This window comes from Lissotriton vulgaris, chromosome 5, assembly GCF_964263255.1.
Source record: "Lissotriton vulgaris chromosome 5, aLisVul1.2, whole genome shotgun sequence".
Lineage (NCBI taxonomy): Eukaryota > Metazoa > Chordata > Amphibia > Caudata > Salamandridae > Lissotriton > Lissotriton vulgaris.
In genome coordinates, this window is record NC_141693.1 from 1,775,077,749 (window position 1) to 1,775,102,646 (window position 24,898).

A 24,898-nucleotide genomic window follows, 5' to 3' on the forward strand; every position below is an offset into this window, starting at 1 on the left:
TTAGCCAGCACACATCTAAATATGGAATACGGAATACCGTCAGCCTGACAGAGTACTTGGATACTTCGCTGTGGAGAGAAGATGAGAGTCCTGCCAAGACCTAAATCAGGCCCTTAATGTAACCAAAAATGTGGCATTTATGAGCCGTGGGATGACTTCTATAGCAGTGCCTTGCAGTTCTAGTAACTCTTGGAGACCGTGAAGCGAGTCAACCCCCCTTTGACAATTGTGGCTGTTTTCAATACATTTCCCAACGTCTCTGATTGGGAGCGTGAACACAACTGTGGGTCTCCTCTTGTGGATCTCATGTATCTGTTTCCGAATATTTGCTTATCCACACATGGACTTCATTTTGGCTAGGAAGAACTCAGGTTTTCCCAAATACCATTTGGTACTAACACCGTTTTCTTTTCCTTTGTCCTGATGTGTTGTCATATCAATAACACATATGCAAAAAGGTTAAATGTCGACAGCAATCTTATTGCTTCTTGTTCTTTGTCAACTAACCTAGAAGTTTTGGGAAAAGATTTGGGCTTTGTGTTGAACCATTGAAGAATTGAGAGAACAGACATATCCCCAAAAAGATCTTATTTTTTTTGTATTTCTATTATGTTGATATTCGTTTTTTGTTTGTATTATATACTGTCAAATTGATTTTGTATCTTCATGTCACTTTTTCACAAAGTCATCTTATCTGTTTGTATGACAGCCTTATATGAGAAAGTAAAAGAAGCTAAATACATTTTTGATCATACTATTTAGATACATGACTTTAAATATACCAAATAACGATACTTGCAGTTGTGTGTTATTTACTTTAGCAATACATTGTTTGAGGGACAGAATAATGGTCGGTTTAGACCTCCGCTTCCCCATAACTTCATAGACCATACGTTAATCCATTTATACAGAAGTGATTTAATAGCACCATTTCCAACGCAATGAATTGCAATACTCAACAAAACACATTGTAGGCTGTAATATGGGGTACTGTTAGCCAGCATAGGACACCACCGCCTCCACGATGGTGCTCCGTTATGCAACATGAAACAGTATGTCCATGTGGATGGCGGATCATCCAGCACACATCTAAATATGATGTGTGGAATATCGTCAGCTTGGCAGGGTACTTGGATATTCCGCCGCGTAGGGACGAATGGAGTCCCTCCAACATCTAAATTAGGCCCTTGTTATAACCCGAGATTTGAGTCAAGAGGTTGACATTTGCATTAGCCACTGATAAGACATCTACAGGCATGCCCCACGGACAACCTTGGGTAGTTTGGTGAAATACACTACACACATTCCTAAAATGAGCAGAATGGCATACAACCGTAGATCCATTCTTACAAATACGCTGTGAGTTAACCCATCTCGAAGTGGGTCCCCCTACATTTTGCATTATTCAACAATGTGCAATGTATCAAAATCTTCAGGGTAGTTCTACGAATAAACATCTGCACCATATAAACCTCCACTTTAAAAAGAAATTGTCTCTAGTGCTGTATGACAACTATTTAACATGGGCATGTGCCCAGGCATCCACAGGTGGGCAATCTATTGTGAATAGAAGATTTGGCTATCCTCACAGGTTTTTGACAACAGGCTTTGGTTTTAAGCCACAACCTACTTTGATTTGTGTCTCTGCAACTCACACCAGGTGTGCTCAACCTTCCCCGTCTTTAAAATGGAGTCAGTCAGTCAATAGTTTTTTTCGGAAAATTAATTCCATAAAAACATATTAAAGTAAAAATCGGTTCCTACAATGTTTGGTAGCATAGAACCAGAACATTTACCATTCATCATGCCATACAGTACATGAAATCTTGGAAACAATGTTCATCATGTAAAAAAAAAAATAAAGCTACCTTAAAATTGCTAATAGAGAGTCTATTATACGAATAAAGTGCATTCCCAGCTCCATTTTACAGTGCTTCTCAGATAGTGTTAGGGCAAATATTTCCGTCTCTTATGAAACAATCTGTGCTCAACACGGATAAGATTCTAAAATCATCATATGGACTGAAAACAAACAGAATTAATTTTTAGATCAAATAAAAACTCCTTTTAGTATGTTAGGTGTTAGATGTTACCATTAGATTTATCCTTCCTTGTAATACGCCAGTTGGGGCAGATTACGTGGTAATAGTTGTTAATGTGCAAGTGCTTTAGGTATGCCGTGGAAGTTTAACTGTGCAATAGCGCTGAAATGTTATCTGTTTGGTCATGAAGGCTCAGCGCTTTTTGATGACACCATCAGAAATATAATAAAGTTAATAAAATGCTGTAAAAAAATTCAGGCCCCTTTTCCTCCAAAAAATCCCAAAGGCACTAGGTATCTGCTCAAACTAAACACTTTATGTGAGAATGTATCTCTTTGTAAGGTCCTGATAACTTCTAAATATTTCCTGAAACCTAAATTGCGACAGAGGGGGCAAATCCATTTCTTCCTAGGACTTGCACAAACAGGACATAAGAACAGAACACGGGCCACATTATCTTTAGTATTCAAGTGGCTAAAAGTACAATCACAATCTCCAAAAACATCTTAGTAATTTTTCCATTTTATTGTGTGTGGCCGAATTTCTAGAACTTCATAGCAAAACTTTATATAAAGTGTTTTAGGCAACAGAGGTTGCATGTCATCCAAAAATACTTTGAAATGTGGTGTGGGTTTAATGGCTAAAAATGGTGTTGACGGTCTCCCCGTTCGGAAGCTTTGGTGTAAGGTAAAAGTCGCATATTCCAAGTAGATTAATTTCGGTCGGTTTTTTGAAAGTGCAGTGAAATATTAAAAGTGAATTCCAAAAAAGGTTAGGCCCAATTTAACAAACCAAGATTCAACATGCCAGAACCATGGGAAGCCAATAGACTTGTCTAACACCAATAATTCCCTCAGGCTCTCCCTATATGGTAGGAGCTCCTGTACAGTCCAAATTCTCACCCAATAAAATAAAGGTCTCAGGACTGCCACATGCTCTGTTCTCTTGAAGGCTGCATCCTGAAGCAGAGGAATGAGAGGAATGCTTTTAGGAAGGTGTAACAAGAATCTTGTGTAGTTATTCTTGCAGAAGGTCAGCTTCCCAGTATTATCTGCTCCCCAGAGTTCGGCTCCATATAAAGCGGCTGCCTGGGCCTTTGACTTATAAACTTCAATAGGAGATGGCTCTAGATGACGTCACCTGTTGCTTTTGAAGTATTGCTGTGTTATGATTGCTATGTAAAAGAACAGCTCTGCTCTTTTGGATATGTGGGGCCCAGGACAGCTTTCAATCAGGGGTAATACCCAAATACTCAAATTTAGTTACACATTCTTTTTTTTTGATTTAATAAATTTTTATTGATAAAAAATATAAGTGGAATATACATTTGGCATTTCTTGTATACAGTACATTGTGCTCGCTTTCCGTTGGCTCTCCGAGGGGAGAGAGGAGGAGAAAAGAAAAGAAAAAGAAAAAAGAGAGGGAGGGGGGGGTCTACTGCGTTTTCTTCAGGTGCTCGTCGAGTGGGCCCCACATGTGTACTTTGGCGTTATGCTCCTTGGAGAAGTTGCCTGTGATGTTGTCTGCTCCTCTCAGGAAGGTGACCCAATTGATACATGTTTTAAAATTTGCTTTGGCAGTGTTCTTCCAGTTCGTCAGGATTATTTTTAGGGCTGCTGTGAGTAGCAGGTCAAGTAGGTCTCTTTCTTCTCTGTTGTTTAAGTTTGCGGTCAGGTGTTCTGTTGCGAGGCTTGCATAGTTGATTGTTAGGTCTGTTTTGAGCATGTCGTTTAGGAATGCATTGATCTGCACCCAGAACTTCTTGACTTTCACGCATTTGAAAATGAGGTGCTCGAGGGTGCCTTCCTCCTTTTGACAGTTCCAGCAGTTGCTTGATTCTGCAATGCCGACCTTGTGGAGCCTGGATGGGGTCCAGTAGGTTCTGTGGAGGAGCCAGTATTTCATTTGTGCTAGTTGTGGGGTAACTTTGTTTGTTGTTGCCGAGCTCCACATTTTCGCCCGCTCTTTTTCATCTAGCTGTCTGCCTAGAAGTGTTTCCCATGAGGTTGTCGTTTTCATGTTTTGCGACAGTGTGGATGGGCTGAGTAGCTTATAGATCTTTGCAGTTTGGTGACCTGCTAGGTTTAGGGTTTGCATGTATTTGATGATGCCTGGTTCTTCTCTGTGTAGGTTTGCTCTAGTTATGGCAGTTTTGATCTTGAGGAAGTTGTAGAGCTCTTGATTTGGGAGGCGATGTAGTTGTTGTAGGTTTTGAAATGTCAGCGGCTTCCCCTTGGTTTCCATCTGTTTGGGGAGGCTGATTCCTTTGTTAATCCATGTGTCGTTGTTCATTGTTGCCCCTTGGTATGTTACTTTTGTGTTGAACCAGATAGATTCCCATGTTGTGCCTCTCAGCTTCTGCATCATTCTCCTGTCTATTTTCATCAGCGCTTCCCTGGTGTATTTCAGTATTGGGTTGGACCTGTGGGGGTGCCTGTTTGCTGTCAGCAGAGCCGTTGGGTTGAGGCCTCCCATGAGGTCCTTCTCCACCTCTAACCAGACTGGTTTGTAAGTTTGGGTGTCATCTATCCAGGCCATCCCTTGTCTTGCCAGGCATGCTGTTTGGTATGTTTTAAAGTTTGTCAGGTTGAGGCCTCCGAGTTCTTTGGTCAGTCTCAGTTTGAGTAGACTGATTCTGGGTCTTTTGTTTCTCCATAGGAAGGTGTTGATCAGTTTGTCCAGTCTCTTGTGGAAGCATTCTGTCATTGGGAGTGGTAGCATGTTTAGCGTGTAGTTTATCGCCGGCGTTATCATCATTTTGATCGTTTCTATTCTTCCCCACCAGCTGATGTATTTTGGCGACCATAGTTCCAGTCTTTCTTTTATTTTTTTCAGCAGTGAGTCCTCATTATGTTGTAGCGTGGATGTTAGGTCTTTCCCAAAAAGCAGCCCTAGGTATTTGAGTGGTTTTGTCTGCCAGGCGTGGCTTGGATGGCAAGGAGGCAGCAGACCTAAGTCCGGAGCTCCCGACCCCCAAGTCAAACGAACGGCGAGCAGGAGAAGTAAACGCCAACAAGCGAGACAAAAAGCATAAGGAGAGGTGCATAAGCATAAGGGGCACCGCCAGAAGCATCGCGAACCGGTTACACCCGCTGGGAAGGCAAACCGAAGCAAAAAGGAGTTCAGCAGAGGAAAGGAAGAGGGAAGCGCAAGATGGCGGCGAGAGCCTAGAGGAGGACCCGAGACACGGGAGACGCGGATCACAAAGCGACCAAGTAAGAGCGCTCCGAGGCAAACGCCATAAACGCTGCATGTGGACCCCCATGCGGGCACACCCCCAAACGCGAGGTATTGAGATACCACCAAGCCGACCCCGCTACGGGTCACGGGGGGAAGGAAGGAGATAGCACGGAAGCGGCCATCTTAAGCAGGGGTGAAGCCAGCGGCAACCATCTTGGTTAGGCAAGACAAGGCAAGGCAAGGCAAGCCCCTACAGAACGGAACAACCGCCGCAACGCTTAGACAAGCCAAGCTGCGGAGCCGGTCAGCGACGCCGGCGGAGAAAGGCAAGCAGCGAGGAGCGATAAACCCTGACTAACCAAGGGGATTCACAGGCGAAGGTAGCGGCCATCTAGGGAGGGGCAGAGAAAGTAAACAAGCAGCGCCCTCGCGAGGGGCGAAACGACACGGCACCCAGACCGAATCGGCAAACGCCAGGCTAAACGTGACAAAGGACGGCAGAGGCGCAAGCCCTTTCCTAACCGAAGATCAGGTGCACAAGCCAGCGACCGGGAAGCAGTGACGAAGGGGGCGGCCATCTTGGGCAGGTCGCTGAGAAAGTAAACACACGGCCATTTTAGAATCAAGAACCAAGCGTAAAAACAGCGTGCAACGCAATAACACCCCACGCAAGGAAGAGGCAGCGCCACACAAGGAAACAAAGTGGACAAGTAGGCAGAGACTGGGGGAAACGAAACACAAAGCGAGGCGCAAACAACAAGCCGCCAAAACAGAGGCGTCAAACCAAGCCGCAGCAAGGCAGAAGGCGCGGTCAAAGGAGAGCCAGCTAGCTGGAGACCACACCCAACTACGAATAGCGAGGCCTCCGCACCACTCCAGCAACAACGACAGAGTGGGAAGAATTTAGTTACACATTCTAATCTTTTCTTTCGTAGCCATATATTCCCTCAAAGGTGCTTGTAAGGCCTAATCACCATGTATTTGCTGTTATTAACATTAATCTCTAGTCCCTTGTTTTCACAATAGGCACTAAAGTTGTCGAGTAGGATCTGCAATCCCTTAGGGGCTTGTGACAATAAGAAGGTGTCATCTGTAAATAACAGTGCCAACACTGGAGCCCCATCCAACTTGGGGGAATTGTGGTTAAACTCCTCAAAAAAACTTTTATGAAATCATTTACATATTGCAAAAAGATGTTAGGCATGAGCACACAGCCTTGCCTCACTCCCTTTCATATTGGGATACAATCAGTAAATTCACTCTGGTGGCCCCATCGGATTTGGGGATAATTCCCCTGATGCAATCTCGTTATCTGAGTAAGAAGATCTTCAGGGACTCCTTGCGTCTTAAGGGAAGTCCACAATAAGCCCCTTGGCCTTGGGACAAGGTCGGATGCCGAACTCAGGTCAACAAATGCGATATGTTGATGTCTTTCCCCAGTTTTATATACTTGCACATAATGCAGATGAGCTCGAACACCTGGACTATTGTACTAACCCATGACCCAAAGCCTGATATGGTGACAAGTTTTATTTTCATCTGCAAGTTTATTCAAAATTTGCCTAGCATACACCTTTTAAAGGTTATCCCAGAGACTTTTGGTCTACAATTGTCCAGCTTGTAGAGATTCCCTTTATTAAAGCTAGAGTTTATCTCAGCTACTTTCCAAGTATCAGGAAAAGGGGATCTTGAGGCTACAGAGTTACATAGCACGTTGACATAAGGCAGAAGTTTTGCAGGAAAAAAATTGCCATTTTGCTGCATTATTGCGGCACTTTATTTTACTTGTAAATATTCCTTTTCAGTCTTAAATCAATGGAAAAATGTTTTAGCAGAGTATTCCACTTTGAAATAGGCATGCTTAGAGTGTCTGAAAGTGTTTGTTTGCTATATTCTCCTTTGTGGTAACATTCCGGAACACAGCTCAAGCCAAGCACAACAACACAGGGTTGCTAGTCATCCTGTTTTCTGTGGCAAAGGTACCTTCTGCAGTACATTAAAAGGATATAGCCTGGCATCGAGGAGTTCCATGACCACATAGACACAGAGGTCCTTAATAAGGGTATGGAACTCCAAAGACACTCGCTCTCAAAAGATCCAAAGCACGTCTATTCATTATTCTTTCCCCAGTAAAACTCCATTTCCCACCTAGGGACCACTTTCTTACTTATGCGGTTGCCTTTCTGGAAGGCTAGATTCCTCATCTTATGGCAACTTCAGTTCTCCCACTCACATATGAACGTGTAAAGACCTGTTTTTCTAACGGGGGAATACTTTGCTCTGTAGCCTCAATTTTACAGCATTGACAGTCAAAACTGAGAGAAACAGATATGACAGCGACATGAACACAGGCCCCTGTGGCGCTGAGCCTCCACACCCATATGGGGTGAGGTCTATAATTATCTGAGAGACATGCGCCTTGAGACCCTCCGGGTGAGTAGCGCGCTATACAAATTCTTGATTGATTGATTGATGGGAAGCTCAGGGCCCCTCACCACATTCTGCAGCGGGCCCCATCATTTTGTGTTAACACCCCCGATATATGCAGCTCTCGAGAGGTTTTGTTCTACATGAGGCGAGTGACTGAGGTTATTCTGATCTCCCCATGATTAAATTATTATTCTCTTCTAAAGTCGAAAGAGCATCATCACAACAACAGCACTTTGTGCACTTAACGGTTGCTTACCATTTGTTTTATTGTCAATGTCTATGCATTTTAAGGTTGCATACCATGTTTTATTGTCAATGTCTATGCATTTTAAGGTTGCATACCATTTGTTTTATTGTCAATGTCTATGCATTTAAAGGTTGCATACCATTTGTTTTATTGTCAATGCCTATGCATTTAAAGGTTGCTTACCATTTGTTTTATTGTCAATGTCTATGCATTTTAAGGTTGCATACCATTTGTTTTATTGTCAATGTCTATGCATTTAAATGTTGCATACCGTTTGTTTTATTGTCAATGTCTATGCATTTAAAGGTTACATACCATTTGTTTTATTGTCAATGTCTATGCATTTAAAGGTTGCATACCGTTTGTTTTATTGTCAATGTCTATGCATTTAAAGGTTGCATACCGTTTGTTTTATTGTCAATGTCTATGCATTTTGTGGTTGCATACCATTTGTTTTATTGTCAATGTCTATGCATTTAAAGGTTGCATGCCATTTGTTTTATTGTCAATGTCTATGCATTTGTTATGTTATGTTATGTTATAATGCATTTAATATAGCGCAACGGCTACTCGACAAGAGTGTCCCGGCGCTTTCCACTTGCAGCTCAGAGTAAAAATAACACAACAAAGCTAGAACAGAATTAGAAACAAAAAGAACATAAAAAAGCCTACAGATTAAAAAGCCAAGTCTTCAAGCTCTTCCTGAACTGGAGCAGATTGGCAGTGCTGCGGAGCGTAAGTGGAAGTGAGTTCCACAGCTGGGGAGCTTTGCAGCTGAAAGAACGCCCCCCTACGCGAGCCTTCCTCACCCGCGGGACCACCGCTGTGAAAAGGGATTCCGACCGCAGGGAGCGGGTTGGACAATAGAAGGCTAGTCTCCGCCTCAAATATCCGGCACCTGAGCCAAACAGAGCTTTGTGCATCAGCGTCAGGGATTTGAACATGATCCGCTTCCGGATCGGCAGCCAATGGAGCGTCTGTAACAGGCCAGGCGCTCGAGCTCGTCTTCGCAAGCCGAAAATCGCCCGAGCGGCGGAGTTCTGCGCCACCTGCAGGCGCTGGACCAGATAGTCAGGAAGGCCAAGAAAAAGGGCATTGGCGCAATCTAGCCTTGATCCAATAAGCGCCTGCACAGTAATCCGCCTGTGCTCCACCAACAGTAGGGGCAGGAATTTGCGAAGCATTTTCAAAATTCCATAACAGGTGCCAGCCAGACCAAGAATATGCGTTCTCAGCGACAGCTGGTTGTCTAGCTTGACTCCCAGATTTTTAGCAACCAAAGATGATTGTGCGGGAGGACACATATCGGGCGGCCACCAGTGCCGCCACTCAGGATCGGTGACGCACCCGAAGAATAAGACCTCAGACTTGCTCGAATTAGCCTTCAAACTGTTCTACTGGAACCAGTCGAAGATCATTCTCAAACAGCCCCGGATCCTCTCTCCATCGAACTCCTGGTCCTTACCGCACGTGAAGAGGAGTTGCGTGTCGTCGGCGTAGGACACGATCTGGGCCCCATGTGCCTCCACCGCAGCCGCCAAAGGGGACATAAAGATGTTAAACAGCGTGGGGCTCAACACAGAACCCTGTGGAACCCCGACTCCCAGTGGCGGCATCTCGGCAGAGCTCTGGGAAACCCAGACCGTCTGGCGGCAGCCCTCAAGGAAGGATGTGAACCATTTGAGCACCGTCCCCCTGAGGCCGATGTCATAAAGCCTAGCTAGAAGCGCCTCATGAGGAACGGCGTCGAAGGCCGCCGACAGGTCTAACATGACCAACATGGCCCTGCCGCCGACATCCAGGGTCTCCCTGATGATCTCAGTGACCTCCAACAAAGCCGTTTCCGTTCTAAGGTTAGGACGGAATCCGGATTGGGAGGGATGGAGCAGATTGTTAGCTTCCAAAAAGCTCGACAGGACGCCATGAACATGTTTTTCAGTGATCTTAGCTAGAGCCGGGAGAAGTGAAATTGGCCTATAATTGGCCAAGGCCTCGGCGTCAAGACCCGGTTTTTTCAGGAGGGGGATCACCATTTAAAAGTTGCATACCATTTGTTTTATTGTCAATGTCTATGCATTTTAAGGTTGCATACCATTTGTTTTATTGTCAATGTCTATGCATTTTAAGGTTGCATACCATTTGTTTTATTGTCAATGTCTATGCACTTTAAGGTTGCATACCATTTGTTTTATTGTCAATGTCTATGCATTTTAAGGTTGCATACCATTTGTTTTATTGTCAATGTCTATGCTCTAGTAGCATCTCCTATCGAGCATCTGTGTAAGGAAGCACACACTCTGACGTGGACTTCTCTCTGCAAACTATACTGACATCTCAGCAAGTTTACCTCTAGCTTTCTATACAAACTGCATCCTTTATTTAAATATCTATCATCTTGAATAAGCGGAAAAGCAGCAAAACGCCACAAAGAGGATCAAAAACAAGGATCCCAGTGATATGCAATTCCCAAAACAACCACAGTATGAGCCAAGGTAAGTGGCCCCAAGCGACACCAAAACACCAGCACACTGCATTTAAAAAGAAATAAATTCCAGTTTAAATGCTTTTCGTGTTTGTGAACTTAGACTCTTTTAGGTTGTTTTCAATTATTTAAAAAAAAAGTGTGGACAGCTTTTGACCATATGAAGCTTATCACAACAAGGGGCGAGACATGACGTTTTCCTAGCGTGGTCGGTCTACATTCAGTAAATACGGTTTACACTGGCAGGGCTGGCATGGGAATCCAAGCACTAATTCGGTCTCGCGTGCTTAATTACTTTTAAAAACAAGCAATGCTCGAGGACAGGATGTTTCCGAAACATACTGAATTGCTGACTCTGGATCCACGCGCCAGAGAATGCAAGCTCTGAACGGGCCCATTGACATGATTGTAGATTCAGAAAGCATGCAGCTATTAAGGCTGTATTGCGCCACGTAGTGACGTTTTTGCGTACAGCCAATAAGATGCCACCATTTTTTTTGCTGCCTGCCAGTGGGCTTTTTTGTGGCCAAAAAGATAAATATGCGGTCATGGCGCTCCTCAGTGGATGTCACGATTATTTTGAGAATCGCGAAAATTCTGGAGGGTCTGATTGGGGGCCATATACCTTCTCTATTCACAAAAATGGGATCATCCTATTAAAGACTTGATATGACCCGAAAATGTAGTCAAGAGGTTGACAGTTGCATTAGCCACTGATAAGACACCTTCAGCCAGGCCCCAAGGACAACCCTGCGTAGTTTGGTAAAATACACAACATACATTCCTAAGATGAGCAGAATGGAATACAACCATAGAACCACACTTACAACAACACTGAGTTAAACCATCTCTAAATGGGTCCCCCAACATTTTGCATGGTGCTTTATTCAACAATGTAGAAAGTATCATAATCTTCAGGGTAGTTTTACAAATAAACATCTGCACCTTATAAACCTTCACTTTACAAAAAAATGTCTACAGCACTGTATAACAACTATTGAACATGGGCATGTATCCTGTATTGTGAATAGAAGTTTTGGCTATTCTCACTGCTTTTTGACAACAGGTTTTGGCTTTAAGCCACAACCTACTTTGAAATGTATCTTTGCAACTCACACATAACATTACGTGTGTATTTGTAAAGTGCACATTCACCCATGGTCATCTTGGCGTTGAATAACAGATGTTTATTGTTACCCAACTCACGGCACTCATTTTGTCAACTTCAGAAGGATGAACGTCTGAGTGAACCCACCAGCATTTGAACCTGTGATCATGAGGTCGAATACAGGCTCGTAACAGTGTATGCATTAGTCCACTAAGCTACCAAAACCGGACCCAGCACCTTATTTAAAATGGTCATCCTGCCTCCTTATGTGCCCTTTTTACTCGTTTTAATTTTACTTACATTCACCTTTAATTAGTGGTTGTTTATTATTACATTTCTTATATAGCGCCAGAATCGACCCCCGAAGGGGTATCTCCGCGCTTGCCTTGGGAACCCGTCCTGGTTTTTCCTTGTGAGATAGCCCCTACAGGGCATCCCCAAGGTGAAAGCCAGGCATCCCACCGCGGGGGGGCCGTTGTGGAGATTAAGCAAGTTTAAGCGGTCCTGATATTATTGGACTTGTTCGCAGCCTTCGACACGGTCGACCATACCACCTTGGTCGACCGTGTCTCTGCCTTGGGGATTACACACAAAGCAAAAAATCTCATATCTTCATTCCTTGAGAATCGATCCCTAACAGTCAAAATGGAACAATTTTGCTCGCCTACTTTTTCACTTCCATGCGGGGTTTCCTCAAGGATCCTCGCTAAGTCCGACATTGTTTAATATATACGTGTCGGACTTGGCAAGGGTAATCAAAGCCCACAATATCAGCCTTACAACCTACGCCGACGACACACAGCTCGTCTTATCTATCCATCAAGACGGTGCTGATGTAGCCGCTAACTTTCAATCAGGCATGTTGGCAATAAGTGACTGGATGGCTGCCAATTGCTTAAAGCTGAACTCCTCCAAGACAGAGATAATGGTCTTTGGTAAACTGGAACCCATCTGGTCTCCCGTCTGGTGGCCTGACAAGCTAGGTCCTCCCCCCACCCCGGTCACCAAGGTGAGGAACTTAGGGGTAATATTTGATGATAAATTGCTATTTACCCATCATGCTAACAATGTGGTGTCCTCTTCATTTTTTATGCTACGGAAAATAAAAAAGCTACTACCTTATATCCCCAGTACTCATGCAAAAACACTCATCACCTCCCTGATTTTTTCACGTATAGATTATTGTAATGCTCTTTTTTTGAATGCACAGGCCAAAATTACTAATAAACTTCAGCTAGTGCAGAATGCGGCAGCCAGAGTCCTCCTCAAGATTCCCAAATTTCAATCCATCTCCTCCCATTTGCAAAACCTTCATTGGCTCTCCATCAAAAACCGCCCCAGATTTAAGTCCCTCTGTATAGCATACAAAGCAATCAACAACATAGGTCCTGCTTTTCTCAGAGAGGCCTTTAAACCTAAAAACAACCCCAGAACCTTGCGCTCCTCTTCCTATCATTGTGTTAACATTCCTCGCACCCGAAGAGTCAACTGGGGAGACAGATGCTTTGTAATAGCCACCGCCAAACTTTGGAATTCTCTCCCCACTTACATCAAAACCAGCCCCACCCTCATGACCTTCAGGAGACAGCTAAAAACTTGGCTTTTCACTCAGTAAACTGCCCTTTCCGTTTAACTATTTCTGTCTGACTACTTTTGATCTATAGCGCCGAGACACCCATGGGTATTTGCGCGCTTTAAAAGTCGCATAAATAAATAAATAAATAAATAATGCCCAGAGTTGCAGAGTGTGAACCCATGATTAGGTCAGGCACCGAAGCGAGAATTATCGAGTCCGTGGACATTTGAGCTCAACACCCTGCCGCGTCGGGAATCGAACCCTGGTCCCGGGTCTGACCTCTGCTTCAGGGTCTGCCTGCTCTAACCAGTGAGCCACACTTCTCCACATACTACGTTGTGAACAACAACTAATTGACTTTCTAAAATGAAACCTCTTGCAGCTATTTTTGGGCGTGTAAAATAACTCATTTGTATGTTTTCAGGAAATATTTTTTTTCAAATGTATCCCTATTTTTTTTATGTCCAGCTACTTTTAATGCGAAGATTGTACTTTTATTCAATAAGTTACATTAATTGTAACTTCTTTTGCAATAAATCTTGACTTTTTTTGGAAAAATGATGATTGACTAATCACTAGATCTGGTTGACTATGTTCTTACATTTATAATCCGGAGCCGGGACCGCCCTCTGCGTCGAAGAAGTTTCCCAGAGGTCCGCTTGGCTGGCGGCTTCACGTTCCGCTCACCTGCGGACAGTCCTTCATTTCCATCGCTCAGGCCAGACGTCACATCAGAAGCATAGCTAGTGGAGAAGACATACCTGTATCAGCATAACTCTGGGGCAACTAACAGCCACTTTTAGAGGGGTGCCCTAATGACATGATGGTGTAGGAGGCGTGTTACTACAGATTTTGACCATTGTTGCATGCTCTTCACAGCCATACTGCACTGAATCATGGGCATTTCTGGAAAGGGGAGCATCAGCAGAAGGCTATTGGTAAAATGTGCATCAACCATTGTCCTACTGCAAAGGGATGTTTTGCATTTGAAGTTGTAAATTTGCTGATCTGAATGATGCACGCTCATTTTGATCTGAAGTGAAGCTTATCAATCCAAAACGTACTGCAAATGGTGCTATGATCAAGCAGAGGAAGAAGAATACAGTTTGTGGAGAGGCTGTGCCAGAAGAGGTGGGAGCAACCATAAATGTGGAATTATATAAATTGTAAAGGTTGAGATGCAGAGTCAGAGGAAAGGCCTAAAAATGCAGAGAAAGGATAATTGGCAGTTAGATAAAGGTACAATTTCCAAGTGGTGGCCAGCATGAGTGTAGATTTGTGAGTGGGTGGGTACATAACATACCCCTCCCTCCAAGCGCCCCACCCTCATCCACCCTTTGAAATCCTGAATAGGATTCACTACTTTTTCATCCAACACAAGTTCACATGGGAACCTCCATCTCACAGAAAATCCCTATCCTCTAGGATTCTATGCTATTCTTCATCATCTTCAACCTCTACATAGATTCCCTTGGGACTCTAATTGCGCATAACAGCATTAACATTCCCCAATATGCATAGGAATTACAATTCTAATCACAAAGTCCACTCAACTCCAGAATTGAAATGTCGCAGACACGGACTACACCTCTATCAGACCTCGATGTCCAGTATTTACATGAAGTTTTCCCCCACGGAGGCAGAATTTCTGTTATTTGTCAACAAGAACAAGCAAGAAATAATGTAAGCCATGTTCATTGACTCGAGTGATGGCTTCTAGCCCCAGCCTTCACTCAGTGCCAAATCACTTGGGCCCAGATGTACAAAACTGCACATTTGCGGATTTCCTAATTACGAATTTTTGCGATTCGCTATTAGGAAATCGCAAACTGCAATGTACAACAGTGTGTTTGACACGGTTAGCGATTCACAGAGGGTTGTAAATGAACCTGGCTCATCAATATTCATGTGGCAGGTCGCAATTTGCAACCCACTGTGAATGGCTACAATCCCAGGGATGGCTTCCTGCTGGGGTAGGCAGACCACCATGTCTAGGATTGCTTTTTAAATAAATCAATATTTTTTTTGTAATATAGCTCATTTTCCTTAAAGGAAATGAAGATGCATTTCAAAAATAAAAATGAAAAGCTACTTTTCATTTTTTGGGTGCAGACAGTGATCCATGGGACCACTGCTTGCTCCTAACAAAATGTGGTGCCCACATCCACAAAGGGGACGGGATCCTTGGGGACACCTTCCTGTTTGTGAATGGGTTTCTAGGCACAAAATATTCATACATACAAGTGCTGTTCAGTATTGGGAAGAGACAACATAAACACAGACCTAATACCGAATAGCAAAATGTGATTCGGTAACAAGTTACAGAGTTGCATTTTGCCTTTCTGTGCATGGCAAAATGCATTTTACCGGTTGCAAAGAGCCCAATGGACCATTTGCAACCAGTAAAATGCTTCGTACATCTGGCCCTTGGATTCATCCTGGACACCAAACTTACCCTCAAAGAACCATTGTCAAAAAACACAAAGACGGCCTAGTACCGCCTCTTCCCACTTTATAAATATAGTGTCAGGGCTGGACTGGCCGTAGCGAGCATCAGGCATTTTCCTGGTGGGCCGGACGGGTGGGGCCGGTTTTCAATAAGTGGGGGCTGCTTTTGTTACAGGTGGCCAGTTTTGCAGTAGTGCTGCAATATAAGCCCCCTGCAACCAAACCGGCAGCCGTGCGTAAGCCGAACGGGATTCTGTCCAAGTGTAATAAAAGTTTGGTGGATGCGCAGAAGCAGAACTGCACAAAACCCCACCAATGAGGCTCAAAGGGAAAGGCTTACCTCCAAACGTACCCAGAATGCTTGTAGAGCTAGGGTAGTGACCACAAATGTGCTTCTTAACACCTATTGATTACAGTGCGAGTGACCCCTATAAAGATAATCCACCAGAACATCAACTATCCTTTGTTTAGAGCATACTGAGCCTGAGAGTGGCAGATCTGCTTACCAGGACTGTTACGGAAAAGGGACCAAGGAGGATCTTACAGACAAAGATATCTAAAATACAATGCTCCTATTTACCTAACTCAAAAAAAACACACCTATCCACACGTGATAATTGTACCTGGTACCTCGCTTCCCACTCCGAGTAGGCGGATCCTAATACCCAAGACTTTAGGTAAACACTGGCTGACTTAGGAAGGTGTGCCCCTCCCTGAAACCTACTCAATGGGTCTATTGAAGTGCAGGTGAGCACCATGACAAGGTGGAGAAATATTGGATTTGTGAAAGGTGTGTTCAAAGAGATGAGTAATGGCGTCAATCTCCTTTTGGGTGTAAGTGGAGCGCGTAGGGTAAGGGAGCTCTGAATAAAAACTATTGGGCCAGGTTCAAAATATATTTTTGACTGACACTATTTCTTGTCCCTGGTGATAAGTTAAGGCACTGTTTGGTGAAAACATTTTTGACCACCATATTAGAAAAGCAGGTTTCTAGAAGTGATAATGTGTGACAAAAATGTTTGCGTATAATAGTTTTGGGGTACTTTGTGGTGGTGGTGATGCGTTCTTCTGTTGTTGCTGCTGCTGTGTTTCATTGCTGAATTATTGCAATTTGATGTTGCGTTGTACTGGAGTTGCTGTGTTGTTTCCTGTTTTATCTACTTTGTTTTGTTGTGCCCTATTATGGTTTTTGTTGTTCCATTGTTTTGTGGTATGTTGTATTTGGTTCTGTTGTTTAGTTTAGATTTGTCAACGAATGCTGCTACTTTTCCAGCCAACAGCCGCACATGCCTTTAAAGTTCCAGTGACAAGCAACTATTTACCACTGTGTAATGTAGCAAATTAACGCAGCTTCAGCTCTCAACTGTTATCACACCAGTCACACCAAAACTGTGAAAGAGACTGTGACTTAAATTAGCACCTGCAGTGTTCACCTTATGTGATACTTCCCATGGATCAGTGTGCCTGGATGAATTTGGAAGAAGCAGGAAGAACAAGCAGCAAAGGAAAGTTTTGTCTTCCTGTAGTGGTACTTACATAGCACAAACCAAGCTGGGGGACAACAGAGGGCTGCGCTCGCAGTACATAAGGCGAGTGCCCAAAGATATGATTAGGGATGGGTGAAAAAGGCACATGGGAAGAGATCAAATTGTGATTTCTCATCTAGAGCTAATGGGCAGATTACAATTGCTTTTAGTAAGAATGTTGTGTACATCAGCAAGGCTTTTCTTAAGCGGTCTTAAGGACCACTGATACTTTGTGTGTGTGTAAAATCATCAGTTTCATGAGGGGAGAATAACTGACTGAGTTTGATAAAATCTCTCCGGCCGGGGAAACAGGACAGACTGTGGGTGTCCACCTTAGGTCCAGGAGCGCAGGATATATGCCAGAATCTCAGGATAGCCACAAACACTTTGTTACATACAGTACCTTTAACCTATAAGCTAGTAACTCATACCTATTTACAAATCATAAACAACAACAATCGGAAACTACAGACAAAGCAGTGGACTGTCCTACCTGTCCACTGGAGATGAGAGGTCACTCACTCCACCCGTGGAGGCCAGGCGCTCAGCAGTCACGCTCACGGCGATACTCTGGGGACAGAAGCAACATTTGATAAACCTTCTATGGCATTTTAAACAGTCACATACATAAAATAAGATGTTCATAAAATGACCAAATCCAGTGGTTTAGAGGACGTTTGATGGATGAAAGGAAGAGTTCAGCTGAGCAGGCAAAGGTCCCTGTGATCTACTCATATAGCTAACACAAAATCTCCACAGTCAGTTCTTTAACCCATTTAGTTATTTTAACATCTAAATACAGACCTGCCAACATATGCGGTGCCACTATCATGTGTCACAGGTTATCGCTTCCATCACATGGCCACTGGGTAAGAAGCACACATATCACAAGGTGGATCAAAAAGTGGGCTAGAAGCCACTGCATCGTGTGGGTTTATCAGCTTGTGTTTGGAGCCTCTGCACAGCCTATGTCCATTGTGTGAAAATGCCCCGGTCTGCTGTAAATCGAGCCTCCTAGTCACTTCTGTAAGTCTCTGCTCAGCAGTGTCCAAGCGCAGGGCTGGCTTTAGCGCTAGTGGCACCAGGTGCGACAAACATTTTTGGTGCCCCCACACCCCATGAATGCATTCTCTGATTATCTCATTACCACAGACTAAAGTGCCCCTTATCTCTCCAATCATAAGTTATTGCTAAACAGAGTGCTTCTCCCTGAAATCAGTGCCCAGTGTGGCCGCACCATTCGCACTGCCCTACAGCCGGCCCTGTCCAAGCGTGAGTGGCAGAAGCCAAAGTGCGCTTCTTCAGATATTTCAGTCAACTTGGGTTCCATTTTCCCAATGGCAGTACTGATGCTCTCAGGTTTCTTCATTAAGGCGTTCAGTGAGATGTCAAGCACTTTGGCCATGGCCAGAGATGATGCATATTTCTCACCCGCTGGCTTAGTTGCGCACATACAGGCTAAGAGATGGGGACAATAAGGTTGTCAGAGAGCCTCAGATTTGAAGGCCAGGCAGGAGAGCACCCCTCCCCCACCCCCGGAAGAGCATGGAGCACTGCTTATTTTGGGTTGTCTACAATCTCAGTTCTGGGTAGCAGGTGCAGAGGCCTGGTTGACCCAGTAACACCCAGGGAAGTGCACACCCACTGTAAAGTGCTGCTGCAAAAGCTATGGAAGCATCCTCGAAAGGCAGCCTAGAGGTGGCGAGTAGCGGGGTGTCAGCAAGATGGCTTTACTGCAGGCCTCTACCTCAAGTGCACAACAGGAAGGATGCAACAACTATAATGTAGGGATAGATGTTGGTTTATTCCCTGACTTTCTTGCACTGAAACAGCCAGTCTACTGTGGTCTCAACACCTACGAGTGGGTGAATCAGCATATCGTTGCCCCCCAAAAGAGAAAAAAGAAGCGGTTAGGGGGAGGGATAGTCAATCGTCGCAGGTCACGTCCCTGTAAGGTCAGTGCCAACCAGTGGTGTCGATCGTCACTGCCTTCATCAATAAATACAGCACTGTACAGCACAGAATGCAGCTTGAACCCTGGGTATGGCCTTACTGTATATTGGTCGACAATGGTGTGCCGGTACTCATGTAGATAAGTGGTGCTTCACCGGAGACAAGACGTTGCATGCCCAATGTAACGCATTCCTATCGCCGCCCTTGGCAGAAGAGGAAGGAAAAGACACCTGGAATACTGCCCACCTGTGAGTAGCAGATGTACTAGGCCAGAGGTCCCAGAGCGGCAAGGCCATTCCACACTGCTTGACATTCACAGTCTCAGCCAGGTGACAACAGAGGGCCACAGGAGTGCTCTGGTAGAAAGCAGGCCGAGCGGACGACTCCATTTGTCTAGAGATCAATGAGTGGGTGGCAGAGATTCACACAGCAGCTGTGGGATGCCCATTAGCACTTCTCCTCTGCAAGGAAATACAGGTTGAGTGCCCACTCTTCCGCTTGGGTAGATTCTCTCCTTCACAGGTATCAAAATACCCCCCCGTGATTGCTGATCAGCCCGGATTCCACTGTGGCACCGACAGTCTCAGAGGAGAGCAGACATTTTAGACATTTCACAAGCCCCACCTCCCTTGTCCATCACTCCTGCTGCTCTTTTATTTATTTCTTATTCCACTTCTATGTCCTATTTTGCATTTCAGAACAATTATTTTCTTCTAAGAGCTGCTTAAGCAGCACAATAAGTAATCAACTGTTAAGGTCAGTAGAAAAAGGTACTGAAAGCTTATTGGCAAGGACTAAAGGGATTGGTGAAAACTGTCTGGGGCCTTCTGTATATTAATTCAAGAAGGGACCCCTCTATACAGTAAAATAGGGACTGATGAAGATAGTATGGTCTCTTCTGCACCGGGCTGCAAGAGTTGTACTGACAGGCTTGGTCACTATGACATGAATATGGAATTGTTAGGGGCGCTATGGACCGCTCTGCACAGCACTCCAAGGGCTGTTGGTGACAGTGCAGGACCTTCTTGGCAGGACTGTGGGTGCTGTTAAGAACAGTACAAGTCTCTCACAGAACTGAACAGACTGACAGTGACAGCTCATGAACACAACCGCAGCGCCTGTAAATGACTGGTTCGACTCATTAGTACATGAATACAGGAATTGTTATGGCCAAGATGGGTTCCACTGTCTGCTACTAGCGTAACTGAAGATGAAAGTATGTGTTCTTCTGAGAATGGCTGTAGGTACTGTTAGAAACAGTATGGGTCTCCTTTACACGGCTCTACAGACCAATAGAACCACCACCGCTTGGCACGGGTGCTGTCCTTCTCTTCCATTGACTGCTGACCATTGCCATTGTTGGCTGCCCCTTCCATCCATTGTTCAGGGCATTGCCACTCAGGGTGTCATCCACGCTGGCGTGAGGGCACCCATGCCACCCAAGACTGTGGCTACCACTTGTGTGTCCAGATGTGGCTGCCCATCATCAGCACAGCCAATCAGCTCGCAATGCGTGCATCCTAAAACCTGTGACAGTATGCCACATCTGAGTATAACCTTGAGATCTATTTGAAGGATCCACTGCAGGATTCAAGGATCCCATGATTCACAGATCTACCACCGAATCTGAGGATCCTAGATTTGCGGAGGGTCTGCTGCAGGATTCAGGGATCTACTACGGGATTCATGAATAACATACTTAATAATAGCCAGGTCCAGGGCATGGCCAGGTGCGAGGGTGTTTTTTCACCAATTGATGGGAGGAAGTGTCTTCTTGGACCCTGCCCTTCACCTGTAGTCCTCTGCTTTTGTTCTGCTCTTCGCCGGTGTTCTTGGCTCTGCAGATGAAACAATCTTCAAGCCGAATGGCAAATGAATTGCCTTTGTGGTTTTCAGCTTCTGGCGCACCTTGGAACTTCTTCTGCAGAGTCACTTCAAAGAATTTCCTTGCATCATTGAAACTCTTTGACCTCTTCCAGCTCTGTCTTCAGAAGCCTCAGGGTAGTGATTAGCCAGGTAGAGTTAGATTTATTGGCTTGTATTGCAAAACTAGTTTTTGATTATTGAACTGTTCCTTCAGCCTGATAAATGAAACTGCCTCGCCTTCTAAGTTGTGCTATAACAAGTGTCTACTGGGCCTTCCCAGAGTTATTTACGACTCACACGTGATCTTTAGTTTCTTTTCAGTGCCTCATGTTGCGGTGCTCAACAACTGTATATCACACCAGAACAGGACCAATCTCACACCGATTCCCTTGGCTCTAGCAAGATGAAGGCAATCTGCCTTAGATATGTTGAGTGTTTGCTATGGCGCAGCTCGAGTGATTCTTTGGTATTTCGCAGTTTCTGTAGACCATTACCATTGATCTGAAATCCATTTAATACAAAAAAATGCATGCAACTGACGGTGTAAAAACAGACGGTAACAGTAGTCTTATGTTCTGTTTCGTGCCAAAGAGCCATCACTCTTGAGAGATTTAAAAACATATGAGAGAGCCTTGATGTGACGAGAAGAGCGGTGTTGCTACAGCAGCCAACATCTCTTGTGTGCCTTCTCTCACATCACTTTGCACATTGGCCCTTTTTCGTCATCAGTACCGATCACAGTCTTGGATGTGTTCCTCACTGTCGACAGCAAAGAGACTGGTGGGTTCCACGCAGGGCCCGGCTACGTACCCAAAGCAGCCCGGGCAGATTTGAAGGACCAGACTCCGCCCCTTCCCCTCCCCCCGGGGAGGGGGCGGGTGGGGGTGCAAGTGTGAAGCACTGCTGCTTTTGTTACTGGGGAGTGATATTGCAGCAATGCTGCAAAACCAGTCTCCAGTACTGAAAAATCACCCCCCCCTCCCACTTCTGCAAAACCAGCCGCCACCATTCCAGCCTCCCGGTAAAAATGCCTGATGCCCGCTACGGCCAGTGCGACTCTAGTTCCATCTCATTCCTGCAGCAACATTCGGATTTAAAGGTTAGTCGTAAGTTGAGCCTGGCAAGAAACAGCATAAGTGTCTCTTATAGGACAGCAGGAAATATCAAAAACAGCAGCAGTCAATAATGACTACCTGGGTCCTTCTGTACAAGAATGCAGGGAAAGGTAATGTCAGGGTGGGTCTCACTGTACACTGCCAGAGGAACAGCTAAAGATGGTGTGGACCCTTCTCTGAAGGCCAATAAGGAGAGTTAGAATAATAATGAATCCCTATCTCTCCTATAGGACTGTGGGGACGTTCAGTGACAGCTGATGAACAGGACAGCAGTTGTTGTTAATGGCTGCCTGTTCCTTCTGTACATGAATTCCGGAATTCTTAGGAGCAGACTGGGCCTCTCTGTACAGTACCACCAGGACTGTTTCTGAAAGCTTCGGCCCTTCTCTGCTAGAATGCGAGAACTACTGGGCATAACATGGCTCCCTCTCAGCAGGTATGGTCCCTCTTGACATGACCTCAGTGCGTATATCAGCCCACGTGGCTCCCTTTGACTAGAGTAACTCCATTCGCGGTAGTTGAGATTTGTGGTGAATTTGTAACTGGAGCACTCCATAAAACTGCAGGTTTGGGTGTGGTGAGTCAGGCATTGATCCAACGGCGGTGCACAAAGGCTGACAGCTTGCCAGGCCTTCCACCCTCTCTGTTCACCTCCTCTGCCCCCATCCGTTCACCTCCAACACTGTATAATCACCTGAAATGAAGGTTTCACAAGCAGGTCGCGGGAGGTGACTTATGAGAGGGGTGATCCATCTTGTAGATGATTTGTGAAAATATGAAACAAAGACATGAATTGCCATAGCTGGCGCTGTCAAGTAGCTGAAATGCGGCTTGTTGTGCCTGCATCTATACATTAAGACGGTTGTGAAAGATTGTATTGATTCAAAATAAGCGGTCTGTTGTCTAAATGCCTAATCCCATTGGTGCAAGTTTCCTAAAAATGCATAAAGTAGAGGAAGTGATATCACAAGATCTTATTTATATATGAAGTGTTTTTGTATAGTATTAGAAGCCACTGGGGTTAGCATCGGAGAGCTATTTGAATTTTGAATTTTTAGTTATTTGTAAAGCACGCATTCACTGAGCAGTTTCTTGGCGCTATAGGATTTCAGGACTGAGGAGGACAGCAGGGACATTGGTAGAGAGATACACACGTACATAGGAGGCAAAGACAGCAAATGTACTGAATATTCTGAGATTAAGACGTAAAAGCCTCGGGTACACTCTGAGTATTGGCCTCGGATGAAGCAGCTGATTTTAGGCATCTAACCATTATGCCCAAGTCTTATGAGTGAGGCGGACAGCTGCTTATTTGGTCAGGCAGCCACATGAAGGAAGTGACGTCACATGGCCTTTGGCCCAGCTAGTATCACATGTGGTGACAGACACTACGGTAAGTGTAAAATTAATAAACAGATCAGAATTCTCACTGAAACTTGAAGGATGCTTCTGCCACCAGTTACTATGAATAAGGAAGACTAGACCCTCAGTTTTTTGTTATTTTCGACAGGAAGTCGGTATGCACCAAAGTGTGCATTTCACCTACTATAAGTTCTAGGGTCTCTGGAGTCAGCCACCTGATTAAGGGTGAGCCCAAATAAGACATTTGCTTATTACAGTCCAGGAAGAAAATGCAGAAAACCCTTGAATGTACCTAAATTAAACATAATACTGCTAAGTCACAGCTCAATGGAAGCATCAGGCGCCACATTCACCCAACAAAAACACAAACTTTGCTCCCGAATGCAAAAATATATAATGAGTTGATTGGTCTATACTCATATAAAAGTGCTGAAGTACTCAAAGTGCAAAAAAAGTTGTGAGTGGCAACCACCGACTCCCAAAGTATCCATCTCCTCTGAGGGATTCCTCATGAAAAAGAACACTCCTTAGAATAAGTGCTGAACCCACTTTTTCTGCAGCAGAGGGGGACAAGTGACTTCCTTTGAGTGTTTATTTTAAAATCCACCCTTTCTCAGTTTTCAGGTACTCTGCTCAATCAGCACCCATCTTCCAAGAAGTGAGTGGGTCCCACGGTTCTGTCGAGGGCCCCTTACGTTTCTCACTCTATGTACTACCTTCCTTGGTGCCATTATCTTCTTGCATCATCTCTGCAGAAAATATACAGATCTCCTCTTTCTTTCCATTGCTCATTAACACCCTCTGCACTCCAATCACCAAGTGCTTGAGTACCATTGGGCCTTGGATGGTCCTACAATCTCATGCTCAACTCATCCCAGATTGAGCTAAAATACTTTCCTGCTTCTTTGAACCAGTGTCCCAAACCTTTTTTTATTTCTTTCACTCCTGATGCCAATAATTCTCCCCCTACTCCTAGAAAACTGGGAGTAGTATTACAATAAACATTTACTATAACAGCCTGCTCCTGGCTCTCCCCAATTACTGCCTCTCCACAATTAACAAACTGATAAACTTTTGAGAACTCGTTTTGCTTCCAATTAAATATGTCTGTTTCTATTGTCTTTAATAAAAATGCCATGTTGAGTAATCACAGCCATTTTTGTGTACCCCTGTCATACTAAGGTCTGCGCTTGCACTTCTTACGTAGTCAGCCTCAAGGAACCTAAGCTCAATGGCTGCAGACCTGATCAAGTTACAAAATAAATGCAGCTGAAACATGGTTGCAAATCCCTGACATTAGTAGCTGTTAAGTTGTGGCATGCCCTAAACCTGAGCCACCAGCCGTTTAAGACAGGAGCGGCCCGTGCAGCTAAATGTGGTGGGGTAGTGGTGCTACTGGTTTGGGGGAATTTGACAGACTACCACGAGGGAAAATTAAATAAATAACACCTGGTCTCACCGCTCTTACCTGATGCTGGTTTAAGAAACACTGGCCAACTGGGCTATTCAAACTTGCTGTAGGGTGATCTCGGGGCAGAACAGGTATTGCAAGAGAAAAATATT

The 24,898-nt window shown here is 44.6% G+C and overlaps 1 protein-coding gene across 1 annotated transcript in view; it reads right to left on the reverse strand.

Moving 5' to 3' along the window:
* Positions 1–24,898, reverse strand: part of WNK4 (WNK lysine deficient protein kinase 4) — a 416,457-nt gene that overhangs the window by 49,943 nt on the left and 341,616 nt on the right. Inside the window, exons 9-10 of the mRNA XM_086924092.1 lie at positions 17,533–17,609; positions 13,667–13,808 (exon numbers count right to left, since the gene is read on the reverse strand). Coding sequence (XP_086780218.1) covers positions 13,667–13,808; positions 17,533–17,609 — 219 coding nt within the window. The remainder of the gene's footprint in view (positions 1–13,666; positions 13,809–17,532; positions 17,610–24,898) is intronic.